At 45.4% G+C, this 25,112-nt stretch overlaps 2 protein-coding genes across 6 annotated transcripts in view; one reads left to right on the top strand and one right to left on the bottom strand.

The window, feature by feature from the left end:
- The window catches only part of MYO7B (myosin VIIB), a 104,254-nt gene that overhangs the window by 66,480 nt on the left and 12,662 nt on the right, over positions 1 to 25,112 (bottom strand). For all 5 annotated transcript variants that reach the window (XM_032353979.1, XM_032353980.1, XM_032353981.1 and 2 more), the window contains exons 2-4: positions 14,135 to 14,176; positions 1,609 to 1,722; positions 362 to 514 (exon numbers count right to left, since the gene is read on the bottom strand). In XM_032353979.1, the coding sequence (XP_032209870.1) occupies positions 362 to 514; positions 1,609 to 1,722; positions 14,135 to 14,152 (285 nt within the window). In that variant the 5' untranslated portion in view covers positions 14,153 to 14,176. The remainder of the gene's footprint in view (positions 1 to 361; positions 515 to 1,608; positions 1,723 to 14,134; positions 14,177 to 25,112) is intronic.
- LOC116596812 (triosephosphate isomerase-like) lies at positions 4,415 to 5,671 on the top strand. Its single transcript, XM_032353994.1, has one exon. It carries the CDS (start codon positions 4,445 to 4,447, stop codon positions 5,189 to 5,191), a length of 747 nt encoding a protein of 248 aa, XP_032209885.1. The 5' UTR covers positions 4,415 to 4,444; the 3' UTR covers positions 5,192 to 5,671.

Here is a 25,112-nt window from a genome sequence, read left to right as displayed (position 1 = left end):
TCTGGTCCATTTGGCCATCAGAGCAGGCCTTCCACAGAGCCACAGCACTAACTGAGCACCTACTGTGTACCAGGCACTGTGCTGGCATGCTACCTGTCAGTTTTCCAAGACCTCAAAGGTGGTATTAGCACCCTACTTGTTTTGGATTGGGGAGCAGAGATGGAGAAGCATTAAATTCCTTGACCACCTCAGGCAGTGAAGGCACAGGGAGTAGGGACTGAACCACGGTATGCCTGGCTCCAAACCCACAGTGCCTGTTTTGCTTTGTTGTTGTTCTTGTTGTTTTTGTTTTTTACACAGCCAAGAGGTCAGTGCCTGTGGACTGAGTCCCCTGGGTAGGAGGTGGAAATGGGGGACTCACGTAGATCTTGTGCTGCTGATAGCGGATCAGGAGGTTGTGCACCATGCCTGCCTCATTCAGGTCCCCCAGGCGGATCATGTCATCTACACCTTGCACAGAGATGGGGTGCATGGGGCTGAGGGTGTCAAGGTCCTGTGCTCGGATCCAGTGTTCCTGGAACAAAGGACACAGACTCCCCTGAGGCGCAGCCAACCCACAGCTCCTCTTCTCCAAGTTCCCAGCAGATCTGCTGACCTGGTGGCTTCACTAGTCTCTGGCTGAGGTCCAGAGAAACCTAAGGCAGGATCCGGGTAGATTGTGGTCGGAGAAAGAATGTGTGCAAAGTCAGAAGTTAGTGTGTAGCTGTTACTAATTTCAGACCAGGGTCAGAGGAGCTGACTTCAGAAGTCAGATTTTGCTGTGATTAGGATCAGGAACAGTTTGCAGCTGGGGGCCTCACAGATTGTTGGAATGAATAAGATCATGCAAGTAAAAGTGCTTTTTAAACTGTAAAAGATAGAAATTTTACAAATAGAAAATATTATTGTTCATCTTTTACTATCTCCCTAATATGGAGCTCACAGATCACAGATTAGAATCTTCTCCCTGGAGGCCAAGTTTCCACATGCCCTGTGCTGTAGCACCTCAGCAAAGAGGTCCCCTCGATGAGACTGAAGGGACCAGCTGGACCCCTCACCCTGCATGGCCTTCCCCGGCACCATGCTTGGCCAAGCTTGCTCCCCCAGCCTCCAGTTGGCTGAGTTGCAACCCTGCAGGTCACCCCAGCTTCCCACTTTTCTCTCACTTCGGCTATTTTGTTCAGGATAAACTGAATCTCATCCCCTTCCTCCTCACATTTTGGGGGCCCTCTTCTCCATGTTCCTTTCTCAAATACCTTTCTATCTCTCTTTTTTATCCTTCCAGCTCACCCTCTTTTACTTTGCAAACCAGCTTTCTGCTGCCTTCTCCTCTCTGCCACAGACCCTTCCCCACTTCACTCCTTCCTGCTCCCCTAATTGGCCTAATTTTTCAACTATCAACTTGCTCCCTGCTCTTTGACTATAGAAACACTCCCCAAGACAGACATGTGATGTTTACCATGACAGGACCCCACCGTGGTCTCTTCTGCCAGGTAGGTTCCCCCCACTTGGGCTCTGGAAACCCTAATGTTGGAGAGCAGCACCAGAAGAGGAGAGCGGCTCAGGACCCTGGACGGCTGGGGAGGTGAGGGTGGGCCCTGAGCTCCTGGACAGCTTGGTCACACTGACCTTGCCCTCATCATCTTCAAGCAAGATCTTGCCAGGCTTTGTTTCTTTGACAATGCACCCGATGGCCACGCTGCTCTTGTTGGCAGAAAGTGGGTTCAGCCACACATGGTCACCCTGGAGAGCAGAGAGAAGACAGTGGTCAGATACTTGTCCCTCATTGTCCTTCCTGCTGAAGCCATATACTCTCCAGGGGGCTGTCCCTTCCAACCAGGACCCCCCAAGGTGGCTGGGGTGCACTCTCCTGCCCCTTCCTTCTGCTCCTCCTCCTCTTTCCCTCTCCTTCTTCTTCTCCCCTCCCTCCTTCCCTGCCCTCGCTTGTCAGGATGGTAGTGGGAGGTGGGAGGTAGCTGAGGAAGATTCCCTGGCCTAGCTTGGTTCTAGGAAACAGACAAGCCATATTTGCAGGAAAAAAGTTGCTCTATGAGGTGGAAAAAGTCTTTGCCCTATGAATAGCCCTATACCACCCAAACCCTTTGGGTGGAGAGAAGCAAAGACTAAACCCTCACTAGGTTTCTGCCAGCCTGCGGCATTGCATTGACCCACATGAACTTCCTTCTGGCCCGAGAAAGCTCACCCCATTCAAAGAGGAGTAATCTGAAAGGAATCAGTGCAGGTCTACGTACAAAGATACTGAAATCCAAAAGGAGGAAAGGAGAAGGTGAATTATACTCACCAGGGAAAAAACCAACCAACCAACCAACCAACCAACCAACAAAACTGCCATACAACAGTAGAAAGTTGTGGCCAAGTATTTCCCCATGGTTTCCAAAATCTTCTTGAAGGGTAGAGCAGGAGAAATATAAAGGATGCCTGGGTGGCTCAGTTGTTTAAGCAACTGCCTTCGGCTCAGGTCATAATCCCAGAGTCCTGGAATCAAGTCCTGAATTGGGCTCCCAGCTCCATGGGGAATCTGCTTCTCCCTCTAACCTTCTCCCCTCTCATGCTTTCTCTCTCACTCTCTCTCTTTCAAATAAATAAATAAAATCTTCAAAAAAAAAAAAAAAGAGTAGAGCAGGAGCAAGAGCTCAGAAATTAGATGCTGAGACAACTGAAAAGGATGAGATATGAATTGACAAAGCTGGAGAAAGAAATGGAAGAAAAGAGATAAACATGGACCAGAAACAAAAGCAGAATCAGAAACAGCAGGCAAACAAGCACTGCTGAAAGCACAGGGAAGATCTCTGATGATAGGAGGAGAGAGTGAGCAGAATGACACAGAAATGTTTAAAGCAGGTATTAGGAATAGAAAGATAGATATGGAAGACTGACAAAAATACACGTAAGTGCACAAAGAAGGTAACTAGAAATAAAACCCAGGAAGATTAGTTAAAGATATAATTCAAAATAACTTTCCAGAAATTAAGGAAGCCTTACATCTGTGGATTGAAAGCACACTGGGTCCCAGGAAATAATGACAAAGAAAAATAAACTCTAGAACATAGACTAGTAAAGGTTATTGAACTAAAAAATTAAAAAAAATTTTTTTTGGGGGGTGTGTAGGCAGACAAAAAGATAAGTTCACTTATAAGGAGAAAATTCAGGACAAAGTCAAATCCTGTACAAGGGCTGAACCACTCCTACAAAGATTTCAAGAAAAGAACAACCCACCTATTAGGATGACCACTATCAAAACAGCAGAAAACAACAAGTGTTAGGGAGGATGCATAACAATGGAACTGTTATATGCTATTGGTAGGATTGTAAACCAGTGTAGCCACTGGGGAAAACAATATGGAGTTTCCTCAAAAAATTAAAACTCTAACTACCTTATGACCCAGCAATCCCACTTCTGAGTATATATCCAAAGAAATTCAAAGAAAGATCTTGAAGACATATTTGTCGTCCCATGCATTGCAGCATTATTCACAAAAGCCACATGTGAAAGCAACCCAAGGGTCTATTGATAGATGAGCAAATAAACAAAATGTGATATATACATACAATGGAATATCGTGCAGCCTTAAAAAGGAAAGAAATCCTGCCGTATGGTACAATGTGGATAGACCTCTAGGACCTTAAGCTAAGTGAGATAAGCCAGTCACAAAAGGACAAATGCTGCATTATTCCATTCATAAGAAGTATCTTAAGTAGTTAAAATCATAGAAACAGAAAGTAGAAAGATGGTTGCCAAAGGCTGGAGGAGAAGGGAGGGAAAACAGTGTTTAATAAGCACTGAATTGAACTTTGCAAGATAAAAACTTTTCAGATCTGTTGCACAAGAATGTGAATATACTTAATACTGAACTATATGCTTAAAAATTGTTAACACACGGTAAATTTAATGTTATGTGTTTTTTACCAGAAAGAAAAAAAATCAAAAAATTTTTTTACCCAGCCAAATTGTCATTCCAGTATAAAGGTAACAAACATTTTTGAAGATGCAGTATTATTCCCATAAGCCTTCTGGGAAAAAAAAATTGGGGAGAAAACTTCAGTTGATAGTACAAGAAATGAAAATAGATACACACCAACACATATGATCATGAAGTTTCAAAATACTTGAGACAAAGAGAAAATCACAATAGTTTTCAGAAAGAAAAAATAAGCTTTATACAAAGGCTCAAAAGTTAAAATGGTATCCAATTTCTCAACAGCAATGCTGGAAGCCAGAAAACAACGTGGAGTAAACATCTTCACAATTCTCAGGGAAAATTCTATCTACTATGGAATCCTATGCCAGCTGACATTCACACTTGACTAAACATAATTTAGACATGCAAGTTGTTAAAAAACATTTACCTCCTATGTACCCTTTCTCAGAGAGGTATTACAGGATCTGTTAGATCAAAATGACAGCATAGCTGCTTCTGACCTTCAGGGTGTCGGTATCAGCGCCATGGCGCCCTCCAGGAAGTTCTTCGTCGGGAGGAACTGGAAGATGAACGGGCGGAAGAAGAACCTGGGGGAGCTCATCACCACTCTGAACGCAGCCAAGGTGCCGGCCGACACCGAAGTGGTTTGTGCACCCCCCACCGCCTACATCGACTTTGCCAGGCAGAAGCTGGACGCCAAGATTGCTGTGGCTGCACAGAACTGCTACAAAGTGACGAACGAGGCCTTCACTGGGGAGATCAGCCCTGGCATGATCAAAGACTGTGGAGCCACGTGGGTAGTCCTGGGGCACTCGGAAAGAAGGCACGTCTTTGGGGAGTCAGATGAGCTGATTGGACAGAAAGTGGCCCATGCCCTGGCAGAGGGACTTGAAGTAATTGCCTGCATTGGGGAGAAGCTAGATGAGAGGGAAGCTGGCATCACTGAGAAGGTTGTTTTCGAGCAAACCAAGGTCATCGCAGGTAATGTGAAAGACTGGAGCAAGGTTGTCCTGGCCTATGAGCCTGTTTGGGCCATTGGGACTGGCAAGACTGCGACACCCCAACAGGCCCAGGAAGTACACGAAAAGCTCCGCAGATGGCTTAAGTCCAACGTCTCTGACGCCGTGGCTCAGAGCACCCGTATCATTTATGGATCTGTGACTGGAGCAACCTGCAAGGAGCTGGGGAGCCAGCCTGATGTGGATGGCTTCCTCGTGGGCGGGGCTTCCCTCAAGCCAGAGTTTGTAGATATCATCAATGCCAAACAATAAGTCCCCCCCCCCCCCTTCCCTGTTCTTCTACTAAGCCAGGGACTAGATAGCCCAGCAGCTCAGTAACAGTGCTCCTCCCCCACCGCCCACCCCACACATGCTTCTGATGGTGTCGCCCCCTTTGTGGCCAAAGTATACCTCTTAATGTTTACACCTTCCCCTGTAATGGCTGGGACCAGGCCAATCCCTTCTCCATGTAACAAACAATTGGAACGAAACACGTCACCAAGGTGGCTTCTCCATGGCTGAGAGATGGAAGGGGTGACATTTGTTCATGGGCCCCCTCAGACCCCAGTGAGGGCAGGAGAGAGAAGCCATCCTCGTCTCCCATCTCGCTCCCTGAGGCCAGGGGCTGAGAGAACGCCCTGTCCTTCGCCCAGAGGCCAGAGGTGCTGCTCTGTCCCATGATGCCAACGCCTGTGTGTGTTGTGTATGTGAGCAATCCCACGTGTGGGGGGGGGCAATAAACACCTGGCACTGGAAAAAAAAAAATGACAGCATAAACCAAGAGAAAGACCTCAGTTGCAGGCAAAGTGATTTAGTACAAAGGAGAGGTGAAAAGCATATTCAAGGTGATTTAGTACAAAGGAGAGGTGAAAAGCATATTCAAGCATCATCCCACGATGATGTCAAGATGTATGCCTCAGAAATAGAAGATACAGTTGATCTATCACAAATCAGCAACTCTGGGAGAGATTTCCTTCTGAGGATGAGACCGGCTGAACTCCATATGAATCAGAACATTTTGAGAGTAGACTGACAGATGTTGGAGAAAGCTGGGGTTAAAGGCATGATAAATACACAAAAAACTGAACAGGTGGAAAAAAGACAATGATAAAATCTAGCAAAGGAAAGTACAGTGCTAGGGGTACACCACAGGCTCAACTGGGAGTAGCATTTACTTAGATATAAAAAGTAAACTGTGTATGCATTTCTGATCAAAGCTAGGTTTAACAATTTGGGGAGGACAAAGACACCAGTAGTGTACTTGTGAGTGCCAGGATGAGGGCAGGCTCAAGGAGCTAAGGTGTTCTTTCATGGTGGGAAGTCAATAACAGATGATGCCTTAAATAAAAAATTCAAGTAGCACAGCAGGCATGTTCTTTCCAAACACAGAGGGAAATATCAAAGAACCAACTAGAAGGTCCGATAGCAGTCCCCTCTGGGGAAGAGGAAGTGGGGGACTGATTCTTTAAATAGTGTATCTATATGACTTTATAAAAATTAAAACTAAATTAAACCAAGGAACAGTTGCTGTAGGATACAGAAAACCAGCATGAGCAACATACAGAGCTAAAGTGAACTAAACAAATCACACCAGAGCCCTCAGAGTCCCAGGAGAAGCTTTCTTACAATGAGGATGGAATTGCAGTGTGCTGCTAAAACAGCTGGCAGCTCACCGCAGGGAGAAGATTACAAGTCAAAGGTAGAAGATGGGCATCTGACAGCAAACTTGACATTAACCAGAGATGAAAAGGAGAGACACCATTTCTGATCCGGATTGGGTGAGGAGGTGTCAGCCCGACATGGGCTGGAAGAAGATATCAAAGAATGCAATTTCTTTTCCCTCTCTTCAACCAAAGCTCTCCTAGGAAACAAATGAGAAACGAGGTAGCAGAAAACAGCTTCCTTGTGACCTCTATCAGCAGGGAAACCTGTGCAAGAGCGGCCAAATCAGGAAAAGAATGAAGAAGAGAAATAGCAGCAGCTGTTAGCTGCAAAGAAAGTAGGAGCTTCGGGACGCCTGGGTGGCTCAGTGGGTTAAAGCCGCTGCCTTCGGCTCGGGTCATGATCTCGGGGTCTTGGGATCGAGTCCCACGTCGGGCTCTCTGCTCAGCGGGGAGCCTGCTTCCTCCTCTTTCTCTTTGCCTGCCTCTCTGCCTACTTGTGATCTCTCTGTCAAGTAAATAAATAAAATCTTTAAAAAAAAAAAAAAAAGAAAGAAAGTAGGAGCCTCTACTGAGATGTAAGGGAACAGAGGAGTTCCAGGGAGCAGGGAAATCTGCAGGAGTTCTCAGAGTCCTCGCGCTCTTCGTGGTGGGAAATACCGGACAGCTAGTGGCCGGAAGAGCTCTTGCTGAAGGTGGGTGTGCCCCAGCCTGAGACCGAAATTACTACAAGGAAGCTCAAAGAGCCAAAACCACAATCTGTTTCCTGGTCCTTCACACTAATGTCTTTTTTTTTTTTTTTTTTTAAGATTTTATTTATTTATTTGACAGAGAGAGATCACAAGTAGGCATAGAGGCAGGCAGAGAGAGAGAGAGGAGGAAGCAGGCTCCCTGCTGAGCAGAGAGCCCGATGCGGGACTCGATCCCAGGACCCTGGGATCATGACCTGAGCCGAAGGCAGCGGCTTAACCCACTGAGCCACCCAGGCGCCCTTCACACTAATGTCTTTAAAGAGGGTGGACTGGGGGCGCCTGGGTGGCTCAGTGGGTTAAGCCGCTGCCTTCGGCTCGGGTCCTGATCTCAGGGTCCTGGGATCGAGTCCCGAGTGGGGCTCTCTGCTCAGCGGGGAGCCTGCTTCTTCTCTCTCTCTGCTTGCCTCTCTGACTACTTGTGATCTCTCTCTGTCAAATAAATAAATAAAATACTTAAAAAAAAAAAAAAAAAGAGGGTGGACTGTTGGCCTACTCACCGAAACAGTCATGGTGCCCTGATACCATGTGCCCACCTGCCACATCTTTCTCTTCTCATAGTGGAAGAGGCGGGCCTAGAAATGGTCTGCGTCCGCATGCACTTAGATAAATGGAAAGTCATATGGATCATCGAGGGATCTCAAGCAGCAGGTCTCTGATCTAAGTTCCAGTACAGGCCCATCAGTAGACCCCCAGAAGCCAGTCCCTTCTATGGGGACAGATGGCATGGTTGCTGCTGGTGCCAAAGACCCTGTTTTACCCAGGAATGTCTCCTGGTGCCTCGTCATTGTGCCACCTCCCCATCTGATAAAGTATGGTTATGTCAGGATAAGTTATGATCGATTTACATGTCATCAAGCAAACAAATGTTTATGGCTTCTTGCATTGGGACTGAGCCAATCTAACAGAGAGGTGCTTTGAATTTCAAAATATTTCCAACCAGTCTTGTGTATTGAAGGGTCTCCAGCCCCTCTGCCCACAGGTATGTAAACATAGTCCTTATTTGGAAGGAAGATGGGGTTTTTGTTAATGACTGAAGACCATGCTCTGCCCTGGGCCTTAGGGAGGCTCAGAATGTGTGGCAGAACCAGGCTCTGAGTTTTTTCACTTGTCTGTAGGATAGGGGAAGAGAACTGGTGATCATGGCAAAGAGAAAGGTCTATCTGCATGTTCCTCCTTAAGTCAACTACCTTATGTGTACATGCATTGTGATGAAATCCCCAAAGCCAAATCAAGGAAAATCTAATGGTTGAAACAATACACTAGCAATGCAATCACCTTCTTCAAAAGACTTCCATTTTTGTTTGAGGTCTCCTCTCTCCCCAGTTCATGGAGTTCTTGGGGAATACCATCCCTTCCACCTCAGAGTGGCAAGTGATCCGGGCCAATCCCCTCATCTTATCCTCTCAGCTGTCAGAAAGGAATGCTGTACACAACGCACAATTTATAAATCCTTAGTGTGTGGTCCAGGCCAGGGCCTCCAATAGTAACTGAATTCAAACCACACATGAAATTGAATATGTTCAATTGAATATGTTCAAGTGGTCACATTTACATTAAAATTTAAAGAGAAATGGGTGAAATTAATTTTATGAGTGTTGTTATTTAACCCCAAAGATTCAAAATATCATCATTTAAATGGGTAAGCAATGTAAAAATTGTGAGTGAGATTTTTTTCATGCTAAGTCCTTGGATCAGACAGCACATCCCAGTTTGGAGCAGGCACATTTGCAAAACTCTGTACAACTTGGGGCTCATGACACCACTGTATACAGAGCAGATTTAGCCCTGACACTTGCCACCTACTCCTGGTACTTTCCCAGATGCACCATGGCCTGATTCCCTCTGGGTCTTCGCATGTTCTGTTTCCTTTGCCCAGACCATTCTCCCCCACTGTACACATTCAGAACATCTAGTGGTCCTAAAGTTTTTTTCAAATTTGGGATTATATGTGACTTCCAATGACTGAGTGTAACCCTCACAACTATGGTATCATTATTCTTATCTCACCACAAAGATGGGAGTGGTAGTGTGGGATTTGAACCATGGCTGGTCTGACTCGGAAAGGTAGCCTGAAAGGGCAGGAAGAGGAGGTTGAAGCAGATTGGAGGAAGGATGGGGGAGTGGATGTCAAGTGACAGGGGCAGCAAGTGTGGTCTTTGTATCTCAGAATCTGTAGCTGTGTCTCCCCACTCTTGGGAAGGATCATCAGGTCACAAAGGGCACTACCGCTGATGTTCTGAGACGTCTCGGACAGCCCCACGTTCATCTGGCAGTTGATAAAACTAAGGTATAGAGAATGGAAAGCTTGGCCAAGGTCACACAGCAAGCAGTTGGCAGAACTTCCCAGAGCAGCAAGTTTGGCATTTTCTTTGAGAAAGGAAACCTGAGCTGCTCCTGGAGAAACCCCCACCTCACTCCTGGCCTGGGTGTACTTCTAAAGTGTGAAAATCAGATTTCTCCAACTCAAATCCCACTTTAATTCTATTAGAAGACTTTACAAACCTGGGGCCAGTTGGCAGGAGGTAGAGGAAGTGGGGAGTGGCGGAGGGGATCTGCTGCTAATTGCTTTAAAAAAAAATAAAAACTTTTTCCATGATGTAGTTATTCAACATGTTTGGAGTTTCTTAATAGAGATTAAACATTAAAGCCTATTATAGATTGAATTGTGTCCTTCCCAAATTCATCTGTCAAAGCTCTCTCCCCCAATGTAACTGTATTTGGAGACAGGGCCTTTAAGAAGGTAATTAAGGTTAAATGAGGTCGTCAGAGGTACAGCTGCAACCTGGTAGGACTGGTGTCTTTATAAGGGGAAGAGACACCAGCAGACACTCTCTCCCTTCCTCCTGTGTGTGTGTGTGTGTGTGCGCGTGCGCAATGAAGGAAGACCATGAGAGAAGGTGCCTGTGTGCAAGCCAGAGAGGTCTCACCAGACACTAACCCTACTGGGACCTTGTTATTGGACTTCTAGTCTCTAAGACTGTGAGAGAATAAATTTCTGTTGTTCAAGCCACCCAGTCGGTATGTGTTATGGGATTTTGTTATGGTCTAGTTTTGCAGAGCAGACTAAGAGCCCCTTTGAAGTCAGACAGACCTGGGTTCTCATCCCTACTCTCCATTCCAGAGCTACATGGGCTTGGGCAAGTCACTTAACCTCTCTGAGCATCGTTTTCTTCATCTGTTGAACAGGGCAGTGTCACCGAGCTGTTGTGAAGATGGAATGTAACACAGGTCAGGAGCCTGCATAGGGCCCAGCACAGAGCAGCCCAGATGGATGATACATCAGAAATAAGCACAGTATGGGTCCACGCCTTATTCAAGAATCACTAGGACCCACTGTAGGGATCACCAATGAATCAGATTTTCACCCTCTTTCCAAGGAACCTGCCATCTTAGAAGACAGAACAGGCCCACAATTGCAACTGAGAATAATATGTGTCGGAGGCAGGCACCTGGCCAGGGCGGCGTCCGCCATTAAAAGATGGCGCCTGGCTAGTTGCCAGGTTAGGATTGCCTCGTGAGACTAAGCGGAATGCCCAAAGAGGAAGTAAACAGCATTGGTTGCTAGCGAAGTTGTTCGTTTAGGTGCACAGCCTGATTGGCTCCCTCCTGTACCCTGCTCGCTGATTGGTCATGTAAACGTATATAAGTGTGTAGACTTGTGGAAATAGAGAGAAGATACACCTGAACTGGGGCTTCTTGTTGTCCTTGCGGGCCAAGGGCGATAAATGGCGCCGGCACCCGGGAACTAAATAAAGGAATCTTGCAAGGTAATCCGCAGGAAAGCGGGGAGTAAAGGTCCGCAGGAAAAGGAGGCTCCAATTTGGATCCCAGAGCGGCTGGTGCGTGCAGCCCTGCCTCCAAACACCAGTCATGATGCTGAAGATGCTGATGATAACTCTGGGGATGCTACACCTCCTGCGGCAGACTCAAGCCAGAGAGCTGGGAGCAGTGGTTAAAGCATGGCTATATCCTTTACCAGTGACTAACTCTTCTCTCATATTCCCTCCTCTCCCTTTGATGCATGGCAGGTCTGTAACTTGCTAGGAGCATGTACTGATATCTCAGCAGTGTCCATGTTAAATGGTGGCAAACTCCTCAACTGTTCTTATAAACAAAATGACTCTAGTACCTTTGAGACAACAGTTAATGTGTCTTTTTTTTTAAAGATTTTTTTAAAAAAAATTTATTTGACAGATCACAAGTAGACAGAGAGGCAGGCAGAGAGAGAGAGGAGGAGAAGGCAGGCTCCCTGCTGAGCAGAGAGCCCGATGTGAGGCTCGATCCCAGGACCCTGGGATCATGACCTGAGCCGAAGGAAGAGGCTTTAACCACTGAGCCACCCAGGTGCCCCAGTTAATGTGTCTTGTCCCAATAATATTACTTATCAGCCCACTCCCATATGCGTCTGGCCACTGTTCCTTTTCCTCGTAACAAATGCTAGTGAGCTGAATGATACGTTAAATTGCACTAAGAATTGCTATCTTTCCCAGTGCTGGAATGTCACGGCCTTCAAGCTGGCTGTGATTATGCGTATCCCTACCCATGTTCCTATCCCAGTTTCCATTCCAGAGGACAAGTTACCGGTGGTGCTATCCAGAAAGAAGAGAGATTTTGGTATCACAGCTGCCGTTGTGACAGCATTGGCTATATCTACAGCAGCTGCCATGGCAGCAGCAGTCTCGCTTGCTGCAACTATACCCACTGCGGAAGCTGTGAACACCCTTGCAGAAGGAATGGTGGCTGCCCTTCAAACATAGACTCAGATCAATGCACATCTGCAAGCAGGAATCCTGATAGTCAACCAGAGAGTGGATTTGGTTCAAGAACAAGTGGACATATGGGGGGCCCTATGGGGACTGGGACGTATAGTACCCTTCCCGGCAATTTGTGTAACTCCCATAGCCTATACTAATATGAGTGACTTACAGAATGTCTCCCGACAGCTCTCCCAATACTTGCGGGGGAATTAGTCCGCAGAATTCCAAAACTACACTCAGCACCTGCTACTAGGCATAACAAGAATAAATAACACCAGAGTTGAGCTTGCAACCCTCCCAGAGATAATCAAAACATTGCAAGATGTGTTAACCTTTATGAAACAATGGGCTAGCGTAATTGGTCTGATGATAATCCTTGTAGTGGGCTTAAGGAAACTGCAAATTTGGAGGCGACAGCAACCTAGGCAACAGCAAGCCATGGTGCAGGCCTTGTTAGCCATTGAGGCTGGAACATCCCCCCAAGTGTGGCTAAGTATGCTGGATTGGTAGTCAACGACGGGTAAGATTGGTGGGGGAAATACACCAACCTAAGACAGGACGCAGATCATTGATATCTGCCTTCTGATGACGGGTAAGGATATTCCCCGCCACTGACAACCTAAGACAGGCACGATCCCTGCCATAAAAGAAAAAAGGGGGAGATGTCGGAGGCAGGCCCCTGGCCAGGGCGACCTCCGCCATTAAAAGATGGCGCCTGGCTAGTTGCCAGGTTAGGATTGCCTCGTGAGACTAAGCGGAATGCCCAAAGAGGAAGTAGACAGCATTGGTTGCTAGCGAAGTTGTTCGTTTAGGTGCACAGCCTGATTGGCTCCCTCCTGTACCCTGCTCGCTGATTGGTCATGTAAACGTATGTAAGTGTGTAGACTTGTGGAAATAAAGAGAGAGAAGATACACCTGAACTGGGGCTTCTTGTTGTCCTTGCGGGCCAAGGGCGATAAATATGCCTCCAGGAGTTACCTTTCTAAACTCTGCTTGAAGTTAGTCATGTTCCCAGTGGGAGCCTTGGGACTAGTGCATCCCAGGAATGTATTCCTTTGTGAAATAAGACTGGCTTTGCCTTACAGCTTGGGCTCCTCATGCTCCAAAATGGTGCTAAATTCTCATGCTTTTGATGACTAAAAGTCCTTGCAATTTGGATTTTGAGACTGTGTGTCCTCTCTCCAGTCTAAAACAGCCTGTCTCTTCTCTGAAAAAAAAAAAAAAAACACAAAAACCCAAAACCAAACAAACAAACAAACAAAAATGCTAGCCACACTTCTGTGACTCAGATAGTTGGGAGGCTTGGTTTCAGGACTCCTTGGTGGCTGGGGGATGCTGCCCCATTCAGCAGTGTAGATCCAACCAGAAGGAGACAACGGCTACTTTCTGGCTTTGTAGGCAGAATATTTGGGGCATCTTCTTACCAAAATCTAATTTCTGCCATCTGGATTTCCCAGGTTTGGGCTGGAATTCAGGGTGGGTTGGGCTACTCCAGCTCCCAAGGTTCACTTGTCGTGCATGCACCACTCCAGCTGCCTGGAGGTGCCCTGCATCCCAACCCCAGGGCAGGGCAGGGTCTCAGCATTTGCTTCCTTCCCCCATAGAGTCATCTCTTGGCTATTGCTATGTAGCAGGCACTTGTATGTCTGTTGAGCTGAGGGAAGATGGTGCAGAGCCCGAAGTGGAGATCAGACCCAGTATTTGATTTCCATTCCCTCTGAGTAAGCTCCCTGCAACAGTTGCAATGAGACTACAAAAGACACATCACTTTGTCAAGGCATTTAAGCCTGAGATATAAGTGAGGGATTACCGTGCAAGTGTGGTCACCTGCTCAGGCCCAGAGGTTGGCCAAACTCGTTTTCTTTAGGTAATATAATTCTATTTCTTTAGGTAATATAATTTCTTTAGGTAATATAATCTTGTTCCTCGTATTCCTTTGTCTCTGATGTTTTCCTTGTGGGCCCTCATTGTTTCTCACTGGGTAACTTGAGTTAGGCTTTAGTAACTCCCCACATAAACCCTAGATGGAATAGATGCAATTCTTACCAGCCTGAAGGCCGACATCCTGAGGCAGCAGCTCCTCCCAGCCTGCATGCAGATAGAAAGCAGAACATTAGTCCACATGGCACTGCCTTGGAGCTCCCGGAGAGCAGGGGCCATGTGTGTACATAAGAATGTCCCTGAGCACCGGGCATCGGCTCTGGCTCAAGAAGTGACTCTTGACGACATGGACGAGTAAGTCACAGTCCCATCCAGGTGTGAGAAGATGCTTTCTTAGTTTCTTCTGTCTTATCTCATCTTTATTGGTCATCTATTTTGCACTCAGTACTGGGCTGGACATAGGGAGTGTGAGTGGTTTCGAACATCCTTCAGACACCATCCCTGTCCTCCATAAGCAGAAATTTTGTCTGCTCAGACATACGTGAAAACCAATCATCACCCTCACACCATGGGCACTGCTGAGGTAAGCAGCCAACGTAGCTAGAGACATGTGATGTACTTTATCCAAACCTCATAGCACGCCCAAAACATAGGTGTTCCCCTATTTCTTACAAGGGACCCCACAGAGGGAAGGTGACCGAGTTAGTTAGGAGCTCAGCTGGGAATCCAACCCTGAACTGCTTCCTTTCAAATGGGCCCCTAGGACCTTGCTGCTCCCCCACCGTCCTGGAGGACTTTGGGAGCACTCTATTAGGCCTGATTAGCTGCAGCAGACCAGGAAGGGAGACTGGGAGGCCCTGCCTGCTGCTATCCTGACATGGAGAACAAGCACTTCACCATCCTCTGCAGTGAGCAGCATGAGGTGAGCTGGATCTATTTTGTTCATCACTGCGCTCACTGCATCTGGCACATGCATCCCCCCAGGAAATACTTGTTCAATGAAACTGTGAATGAAGCCCTTGGAGAGGCTTTGACACTGACTTTAAAAGATGAATAAGAACTCAGAGTGGAAGGAAGGGAGGACCTTCCCCAAGGGTAGTGCAACTTTTGCAAAGTCAGAGGGAAAAGTGCAAATGATGTTGGGGTCAGCATGTTTGGGCTGAGCAGAGTAAGACGGGAGGTAAGAGAAAAGTGGTGGTGTAGGCAGCAGGTGAATGTGACAAAGAACCTTTTGCTACTCTGTCCTGGTGGATAAGGAATTTTCTTATTTCAATTTGAATTTAGTGTATGGGCATTGATATGTTTAACGATAATCTAAACCTTCCTCATTTGTTGAGTACCTACAGGGCAAAAGGGGAAATCAGATTATAGATTCCTTGTTAAGTTCTGAGCTTACATTTTTCTCTCTAACCCTAGAGGAGCATGGTACCTCCTGTCCTGGTCTTGTCCCCATTCTCCTGGGCTGGGATGTTTGTGGGTAGACAGAGGCTGAGAATCTAGGAAAGGTGTCCTTGGGGGCACTGCAGCCCAACCGTCCCACTGATGCTCAGGGCCCTGAGCCGCCCGGCCCCTCCCCTGCCCCTCAGGGAATTGGGGAGGTGGTGGGCGGTGGGGGTGGGTGGGGAGGGCAGAGAGTTTGGCTTTGCCATCTACCAGCTGTGTGAGCTGGAGCAGGTCCTGCAAGTGATTTAGCATGCTCCTCCCTGAAAAAGAAACCGGCTTGACTTTTGCAGGGTCTCTGCGAGGTCAGAGACACACAGGGAGCACTCACGAAATGTTTGTTTGTGCCTCCAGCCCTTCTCTGGGATTCCCTTCCCTGGGATGCCCTTTCCCCCTTCCCTGGGAAGCACTCCTGAGTCTCCTGAGGGATTATCGTGCCCAGGCATGAGGCTGCTGACACTTGGGCCACATTTCCACTCCTTTCTCTTGTAGAGGTAGGTCCAGGTGACCACCCACCTCTGGGACACCTGCAGCTAAGGCGGAGACAGCCAGGCACACTTTGGAATCTGTTTATTTCCATTTAGGTGGTAGAAACCTTGACATTCCAACAGGTAACAGCTGCCCTCAGGGAGGACTTCCCACTGAGCAGACACTGTTCTAGGAGGAGATGCTGCTATCCCCATTTAATGGGTAGAACAACAAAGGCCAAGAAATAGAAACTTTGCCCAAACTATTCAACTGGTCAGAGGAGATGGGGGTTCTGTCCAGCTCCAAAATCCATGCACTTTGCCCTACTGGTTCTGCTTTGGGAAAGTTTAGGGGTCTGTATAAAAGTGCAAAGCAACTCTCATCTGAATCCTGGCTTCCAGCAGTTCTCCCAAGAGAGGCTGGTCCATCTCCCAGCCTCACATAACCAGTGAGACATGGGTGGGAAAGATGCAGAGGGGCACTGTCCGCTTCTGGCTCCCCACTGCTGCTCTGACTCCTTGCTTCCCCACCCCAGGTAGAAATTTTAGGCCCACCCATGGTCTCTGGCTCTGTCATCCTCTGCCCCCTCACTCATGGCATCTGACCTCCATGTACATTACAGCATCCCCCTCCAAACACCAGGACGTGTCTCCCACTGTATTCCCCCTGCCCATCCTGGACTCCCACTCCTCTAACTCCTAGACTCCAGCGATGTCCACTCCCCCGCCACTGCCTGGTCTTCCCATGTCCCAGAATTGCTCTGCCTCAGAAACCATGTCACATCCCAGCCTAGCGCCATGCCTCCCCCTGCCCCCCACCCCCACCCCATGAGGAACTATTCCTTTGTTTCATTAGGACTCCTCAGCCCCTTTGTTTCTCCAGGTCTGTCAGCCTACATCCTAGCTTCATTCCCTTCCCGGCCAGCCTGGACAGTGCCCTACCTCTTCTTTGGGAAGAAAGCGGTTTTATAATACCCATAAACGTAACACAAATATAAAGTACAATAAACTTCATGACATGTGTACCCCTCTGGTCTATCATACTCCTGCTCTCACCTTGCAAAGTCCCAGCCCTGAGTCAAGCACACCAGTGACGTGTCAGGTCAGGGTAGTTTCATGGCCTGTGCCTCTTCTAGGACTCTAGAAATGCCTGAGACCCTCCCATGGACCCTGGTCAGCTCTTTCTACAAAAAAAAAAAAAAAAAAAAAAAAAAAAAAACCACACAAAAACCCAAACCGAAACAAAACAAAAACAAAAAACCCTATTTCAAAGCTCCCTCCCACTACTCACTCTGCAGAAAACCTTGATCTGCATCACTGAAAAAAGAGAAATGACCCTCAGCCTCCAGCTCTTCTTACTCCTTGCCAGCTGCTGCTTACTCCTTTCCTTCTAACTGTGAGCACTTAAGGGACTGCCCAGGGGAAGGGATGTCCTGATAGCCCCCATTAACCCTTCCAGCCCTGCATTCTCTGGCCTCCTCCACTGGAGCTTTTGCTTTATCAGTTACTGTAGTGGTTAATATATGTCCACAAATTCTTTGTCACTCTTTACTTCAAAAGATGGAGACTCGATGCCAGGGTGTCTCAGTCAGTTAAGCATCTGCCTTCAGCTCAGATCATGATCCCAGAGTCCTGGGATTGAGTTCCATATCAGGCTCCTTATTCAGCAGGGAGCCTGTTTCTCCCTCTGCCTGCTGCTCCGCCTGCTTATGTGCGTGCTCTCTCTCTCTGACAAATAAATAAATACAAATGTTTAAAAAAAAAAAGATGGAGACTCATTCTCCTACCCTTGAGTGTGGACTTAGTGATTCACTTCTTTTTTTTTTTAAATTTTAAATTTTTAATTTTTTATAAACATACAATGTATTTTTATCCCCAGGGGTACAGGTCTGTGAATCGCCAGGTTTATACACTTCACAGCACTCACCATAGCACATACCCTCCCCAATGTCCATAACCCCACCCCCCTTCTCCCAACCCCCCTCCCCCCAGCAACCCTCAGTTTGTTTTGTGAGATTAAGAGTCACTTATGGTTTGTCTCCCTCCCAATCCCATCTTGTTTCATTTATTCTTCTCCTACCCACTTAAGCCCCCATGTTGCATCACCACTTCCTCATATCAGGGAGATCATATGATAGTTGTCTTTCTCTGCTTAACTTATTTCGCTAAGCATGATACGCTCTAGTTCCATCCATGTTGTCGCAAATGGCAAGATTTCATTTCTTTTGATGGCTGCATAGTATTTCATTGTGTATATATACCACATCTTCTTGATCCATTCATCTGTTGATGGACATCTAGGTTCTTTCCATAGTTTGGCTATCGTGGACATTGCTGCTATAAACATTTGGGTGCACGTGCCCCTTCGGATCACTACGTTTGTATCTTTAGGGTAAATAACCAGTAGTGTGATTGCTGGGTCCTAGGACAGCTCTATTTTCAACATTTTGAGGAACCTCCATGCTGTTTTCCAGAGTGGTTGCAGCAGCTTGCATTCCCACCAACAGTGTAGGAGGGTTCCCCTTTCTCCGCATCCTCGCCAGCATCTGTCATTTCCTGACTTGTTCATTTTAGTCATTCTGACTGGTGTGAGGTGATATCTCATTGTGGTTTTGATTTGTATTTCCCTGATGCCGAGTGATATGGAGCACTTTTTCATGTGTCTGTTGGCCACCTGGATGTCTTCTTTGCAGAAATGTCTGTTCATGTCCTCTGCCCATTTCTTGATTGGATTATTTGTTCTTCGGGTGTCGAGTTTGCTAAGTTCTTTATAGATTTTGGACACTAGTCCTTTATCTGATATGTCGTTTGCAAATATCTTCTTCCATTCTGTCAGTTGTCTTTTGATTTTGTTAACTCTTTCCTTTGCTGTGCAAAAGCTTTTGATCTTGATAAAATCCCAATAGTTCATTTTTGCCCTTGCTTCCCTTGCCTTTGGCGATGTTCCTAGGAAGATGTTGCTGCGGCTGAGGTCGAAGAGGTTGCTGCCTGTGTTCTCCTCAAGGATTTTGATGGATTCCTTTTGCACATTGAGGTCCTTCATCCATTTTGAGTCTATTTTCGTGTGTGGAGTAAGGAAATGGTCCAATTTCATTTTTATGCATGTGGCTGTCCAATTTTCCCAACACCGTTTATTGAAGAGGCTGTCTTTTTTCCATCGGACATTCTTTCCTGCTTTGTTGAAGATTAGTTGACCATAGAGTTGAGGGTCTATTTCTGGGCTCTCTATTATGTTCCATTGATCTATGTGTCTGTTTTTGTGCCAGTACCATGCTGTCTTGATGATGACAGCTTTGTAATAGAGCTTGAAGTCCGGAATTGTGATGCCACCAACTTTGGCTTTCTTTTTCAATATTCCTTTGGCTATTTGAGGTCTTTTCTGGTTCCATGTAAATTTTAGAATTATTTGTTCCATTTCTTTGAAAAAGATGGATGGTACTTTGATAGAATTGCATTAAATGTATAGATTGCTTTAGGTAGCCTAGGCATTTTCACAATATTTATTCTTCCAATCCAGGAGCATGGAACGTTTTTCCATTTCTTTGTGTCTTCCTCAATTTCTTTCATGAGTACTTTATAGTTTTCTGAGTATAGATTCTGTGCCTCTTTGGTTAGGTTTATTCCTAGGTATCTTATGGTTTTGGGTGCAATTGTAAATGGGATTGACTCCTTAATTTCTCTTTCTTCTGTCTTGTTGTTGGTGTAGAGAAATGCAACTGATTTCTGTGCATTGATTTTATATCCTGACACTTTACTGAATTCCTGTACAAGTTCCAGCAGTTTTGGAGTGGAGTCTTGTGGGTTTTCCACATATAGTATCATATCATCTGAAAAGTGATAGTTTGACTTCTTCTTTGCCGATTTGGATGCCTTTAATTTCCTTTTGTTGTCTGATTACTGAGGCTAGAACTTCTAGTACTATGTTGAATAGCAGTGGTGATAATGGACATCCCTGCCGTGTTCCTGACCTTAGCGGAAAAGTTTTCAGTTTTTCTCCATTGAGAATGATATTTGTGGTGGGTTTTTCATAAATGGCTTTGATAATATTGAGGTATGTGCCCTCTATCCCTACACTTTGACGAGTTTTGATCAGGAAGGGATGCTGTACTTTGTCAAATGCTTTTTCAGCATCTATTGAGAGTATCATATGGTTCTTGTTCTTTCTTTTTTTGATGTGTTGTATCACACTGATTGATTTGCGGATGTTGAACCAACCTTGCAGCCCTGGAATAAATCCCACTTGGTCGTGGTGAATAATCCTTTTAATGTACTGTTGAATCCTATTGGCTAATATTTTGGTGAGAATTTTTGCATCTGTGTTCATCAAGGATATTGGTCTATAGCTCTCTTTTTTGATGGGATCCTTGTGTGGTTTGGGGATCAAGGTGATGCTGGCCTCATAAAATGAGTTTGGAAGTTTTCCTTCCATTTCTATTTTTTGGAACAGTTTCAGGAGAATAGGAATTAGTTCTTCTTTAAATGTTTGGTAGAATTCCCCCTGGAAGCCATCTGGCCCTGGACTTTCGTTTGTTTGGAGATTTTTAATGACTGTTTCAATCTCCTTACTGGTTATGGGTCTGTTCAGGCTTTCTATTTCTTCCTGGTTCAGTTGTGGTAGTTTATATTTTTCTAGGAATGCATCCAGTTCTTCCAGATTGTCAAATTTGTTGGCGTAGAGTTGCTCATAGTATGTTCTTATAATTGTTTGTATTTCTTTGGTGTTGGCTATGATCTCTCCTCTTTCATTCATTATTTTATTTATTTGGGTCCTTTCTCTTTTCTTTTTTTCTTTTTTTAAAAAATTTTTTATTTTTCATAAACATATATTTTTATCCCCAGGGGTACAGGTCTGTGAATCGCCAGGTTTACACACTTCACAGCACTCACCAAAGCACATACCCTCCCCAATGTCCATAACCCCACCCCCCTTCTCCCAACCCCCCTCCCCCCAGCAACCCTCAGTTTGTTTTGTGAGATTAAGAGTCACTTATGGTTTATCTCCCTCCCAATCCCATCTTGTTTCATTGGTTCTTCTCCTACCCACTTAAGCCCCCATGTTGCTTCACCACTTCCTCATCTCTTTTCTTTTTGATAAGTCTGGCCAGGGGCTTATCAATTTTATTAATTCTTTCAAAGAACCAGCTCCTAGTTTTGTTGATTTGTTCTATTGGTTTTTTTTGGTTTCTATTTCATTGATTTCTGCTCTGATCTTTATGATTTCTTTTCTCCTGCTGGGTTTAGAGTTTCTTTTTTGTTCTTTCTCCAGCTCCTTTAGGTGTAGGATTAGGTTGTATACCTGAGACCTTTCTTGTTTCTTGAGAGAGGCTCATACCGCTATATATTTTCCTCTCAGGACTGCCTTTGTTGTGTCCCACAGACTTTGAACCGTTGTATTTTCATTATCATTTGTTTCCATGATTTTTTTCAATTCTTCTTTAATTTCCTGGCTGACCCATTCATTCTTTAGAAGGATGCTGTTTAGTCTCCATGTATTTAGGTTCTATCCATAGTGATTCACTTCTCAAAATAGAATAAGGTGATGGGATGGGGGTATAGCTTCCAAAGGTTTTGCGGCTTCTCCCTTGCTCTCTCTGAGGTTACTCAGCTCAGCTTGGGGAAACTTGCTGCCATGTCATGAGGACAAGAAGCCCTAGGGAATGGGCCCATGTGTGTGTGGGGGGGAGAACTGGGTCTGCAGTCAATAGCCAGTAATCTTAGAAGCAGATCTTCCAGCCCTGGTCAAGGTTGGAGATGCCCACAGCTCCATCCAACATCCTGACTGTTATAGGCTAAATTGTGCATATCAAATCCTAACCCCTAGTCCCTCAGAATGGAACTGAATTTGAAGAGGAGGCCTTTAAAGAGGCCATGAAGGTAAATCAAAGCTATTAGCATGGGGCCTAATCCAACAAGACTGAAGTCCTTGTAGAAAGAGGGAGAGATGCTAGAGGTGTGCATGAGTAGAGTGATGACCATATGAGGACAAAGCAGCGAGAGGATGGCTGTCTGTAAGCCAAGGAGAGAGGCCTTGGAAAAAAACCAAGCTTGCCATAAATATCTGTTGTTTAAGCTGCTTGCTACGTGGCATTTTATTATGGCAGCCCTAGAAAATGAATGCAAACCTCAAAACAGTCCTTGGTGAAGAACTGCCCAGCTAAGCTGCTCTTGGATTTCTGATACTTGGAAAGTGTATGAGATAATAAACACCTGTCATTTTAAGCTGCAGGATTTTGGAATCATTAGCTATGCAACAATAGATAACTCATACAGTTACCCCTCGTGCTTACATTTACACCCATTCTCACTGTTCTGGCCTTTACTCTCTGCATAGAGATAAACTCAGGTCTCACCTAAAAATGCATTTTCTTGGCCTCATGACCCCCTCCAGCTGTTGTCCTCCTCCTGCTTTTGCTCCTCTGCAGAGCTCTTTGAAGGAGTTGTCTCTCCACACCCATGCTTTCTGTACTCTCTCACCCTCATGCCCTTCCTCACCTTCCCTTTGGCTCTGGGGCACCCTTGATCTCCTGCCAAGGCCCTTTTCCTCACCTTGACCTCTTCCTGTCTGAGGGAGATGCTGATTGTTTTTGTCTGCTTGAAATGCCTTCCTCTGTTCCTCTTTAGGGTAATTCTCCTTCCTTTGTTCAAACTGTGTTTCTAATAAGGACTGTTAAAGACATAAATCACAGTAACTCAGAGTCAGCCTATGACCCAAGCAGGGACCAACCACAGGCTTCCCCTGAGATGTTTTAACTGGAACTGAGGATTCGTTTTCCTCTCTATCCATAATGTTTTGAAATGTGATTCCAGAACTGACAGGAGCTTTTATTCTAGTGTCCTGAAAATAGATGACTTGAGAGAATAAAGTTGGTAACTGGGAAGGAAGGAGACAAAAGACAGAAATTCTGTCTCTGTCTTTTTGCACTTTAATTATTTGAGCTAAAGCATTTGGATTCTATCATTGAAACCAAAAAATTCTCACTGATCTGGTGGCCCTAATTCTGTTCTCTTTCAGCTGTATGTTTCCCTTGTGCATTCCCACCCTCTCCCAGGGCCACCATTAGGATAGAAATGCTTCCAAGTTCAAAATCAATGTCTCCAACCCCCATCTCCATCCTGAACTCCAGGTCCATCAAGCCTCTATTCTTCTGGCAGTGTCTAGCACACAGGTGGACTCATTAAACTCAGTATGACCATAGTAATTCATCTCCTCTGTTCCCACACCCACTTTTTCAGAAAACGCTTGAGTCATCCTATTATCCCCATCTCTAAATGATCACTAGGATCTGAAGATTTCATTTGTTAAAACTTAAGCCTCCCAACTATATGTTGTCTACAAGAAAGCCACTTTAAAAATAAAGACACGTGGGGCGCCTGGGTGGCTCAGTGGGTTAAGCCTCTGCCTTCGGCTCAGGTCATGATCTCAGGGTCCTGGGATCGAGTCCTGCATAGGGCTCTCTGCTCATCAGGGAGCCTGCTTCCTCCTCTCTCTCTCTTTCTCTGCCTACTTGTGATCTCTCTCTGTCAAATAAATAAATAAATAAATAAAATCTTAAAAAAAATAAATATACATATTAAAAGTAAAGAAATAAAGATGTATCATGAAAACAAAAGAAAGTTGGAAAGAGGAGGAGCATGGCAGAGAAATAGGAGACCTAAATATCATTGGGTCCCAGGAGTTCAGCTAGATAGTTATCAAACCATTCTGAACATCTACAAACTCAAAGGGAGACCAAAGAGAAGAAGAGCACCAATTCTAGGAACAGAAAATTGACCACTTTCTGGAAGTCAGGATGTTCGGAGAAGTGAATCTGAGGTGATAATACGGGAAGATAGACTGGAGGGGGAGGGGTTGCTCCCAGCAAGCGGTGGAGCAGCAGAGAACAAAACAGAACGTTCAGAAGTCCACTCCACTGAGAGACGTCGCTCCAGAGGCTAAGTGGGGGTGAGTGGTGAGGGGGTAGAGCCCTCATGGGGACAGTGTGGTCTCAGGACCTGCAGGATCACAGTAAGACCAGGGGTACCTGAATGTGGCAGAGCTCCCAGGTATTGGAGCTGGAAAGCCAGCTACAGAGTTGGAGCTGAGGAGAAGGCAATCAGCTCAGGGTTATCTTAAACCATGATTCAAGCAGGGACCCCACAAGCAGCAGATCCAGGAAGACTCCCTCCTTCCTCCTCTGGGAGGAATGGTGAGGGAGCATGCTGCAGGAATCTGCTGGGTTTCGAGTCTCCAAACAGGGCCATACACCGGAGATAGAAACGCTTGGTCACAGGCCAGGTGAGCACAGAGTGTGGCCAGAGACCAGGGAGATGGGGGTGATTGATTGCTTTTCTCTGAGGGTGCACTGAGGAGTGCTCTGAGCACTCAGCTTCTACCGGCTGGAGATTTGGAGGCTGCCATCTTCATTCTCCTTCTCCAAAGATGTGTGGAAAGCATTCTGGAAACAAAAACTACTGAGAGCAAAACAGAGCAGATTACTTAGCCTGGCCCCTGGAAAGGGTGGTGCAATTCTGCTTTGGGCAAAGACATTTGAGAATCACTGCAACAGGCCACTCCCCGAGAAGATCAGCAAGAACATCCAGCCAAGACCAAGTACACCAATCCATGAGAACTGCAAAACTTCAGAGCTACTGGAACACAGCACATATACTTCATGGCTTTTTTCACATGATCCTTTAGTCTTGCAAAGTTAAATTTTTTAAATTTTATTTTTTTTCTTAATCTATTTAAATTTTTTTTCCTTTTCCTATTTTAACATTTTAACTATTTTATCTTATTAATACCTTTTTAAAAGTATTTTAAAATTTTCATTTTTATAGTCATATTCTATCTCTTCATTGTATTTAACCTTATTTTTTTGTATACATATAGGTTTTTCTTTCTTTAAAATTCTGGGATACAGTTTCTTCTAATAGATCAAAATATACCTCAGATCTGACCTGACCACATTCTTTTCTCTCTTTTTTTTTCTTTCTGACCACATTCTTTTCTCTCTTTTTTTTCTTTCTTAAACCAACTTCTTATCTTATCAATTCCTTTCTTAGAATCTTTTCTTGATTTTCATCTTTACAGTCATATTCCATACCTTCATCACCTTTATATATTCTTGTATATATATAAATTTTTTTCTTTCTTTAAAATTTGTGAGGCAGTTACTCATAACAGATTAAAATATATCCAAAACCAAGAGTGTGGCTCTCTTCTAGCCACCAGGCCAGTGTGTGTGTGTGTGTGTGTG

Source organism: Mustela erminea, chromosome 8 (assembly GCF_009829155.1).
Source record: "Mustela erminea isolate mMusErm1 chromosome 8, mMusErm1.Pri, whole genome shotgun sequence".
Taxonomy (NCBI): Eukaryota; Metazoa; Chordata; class Mammalia; order Carnivora; family Mustelidae; genus Mustela; species Mustela erminea.
The sequence above is the reverse complement of the archived record's forward strand: the minus strand, read 5'-3'. Positions and strand labels throughout refer to the sequence as shown.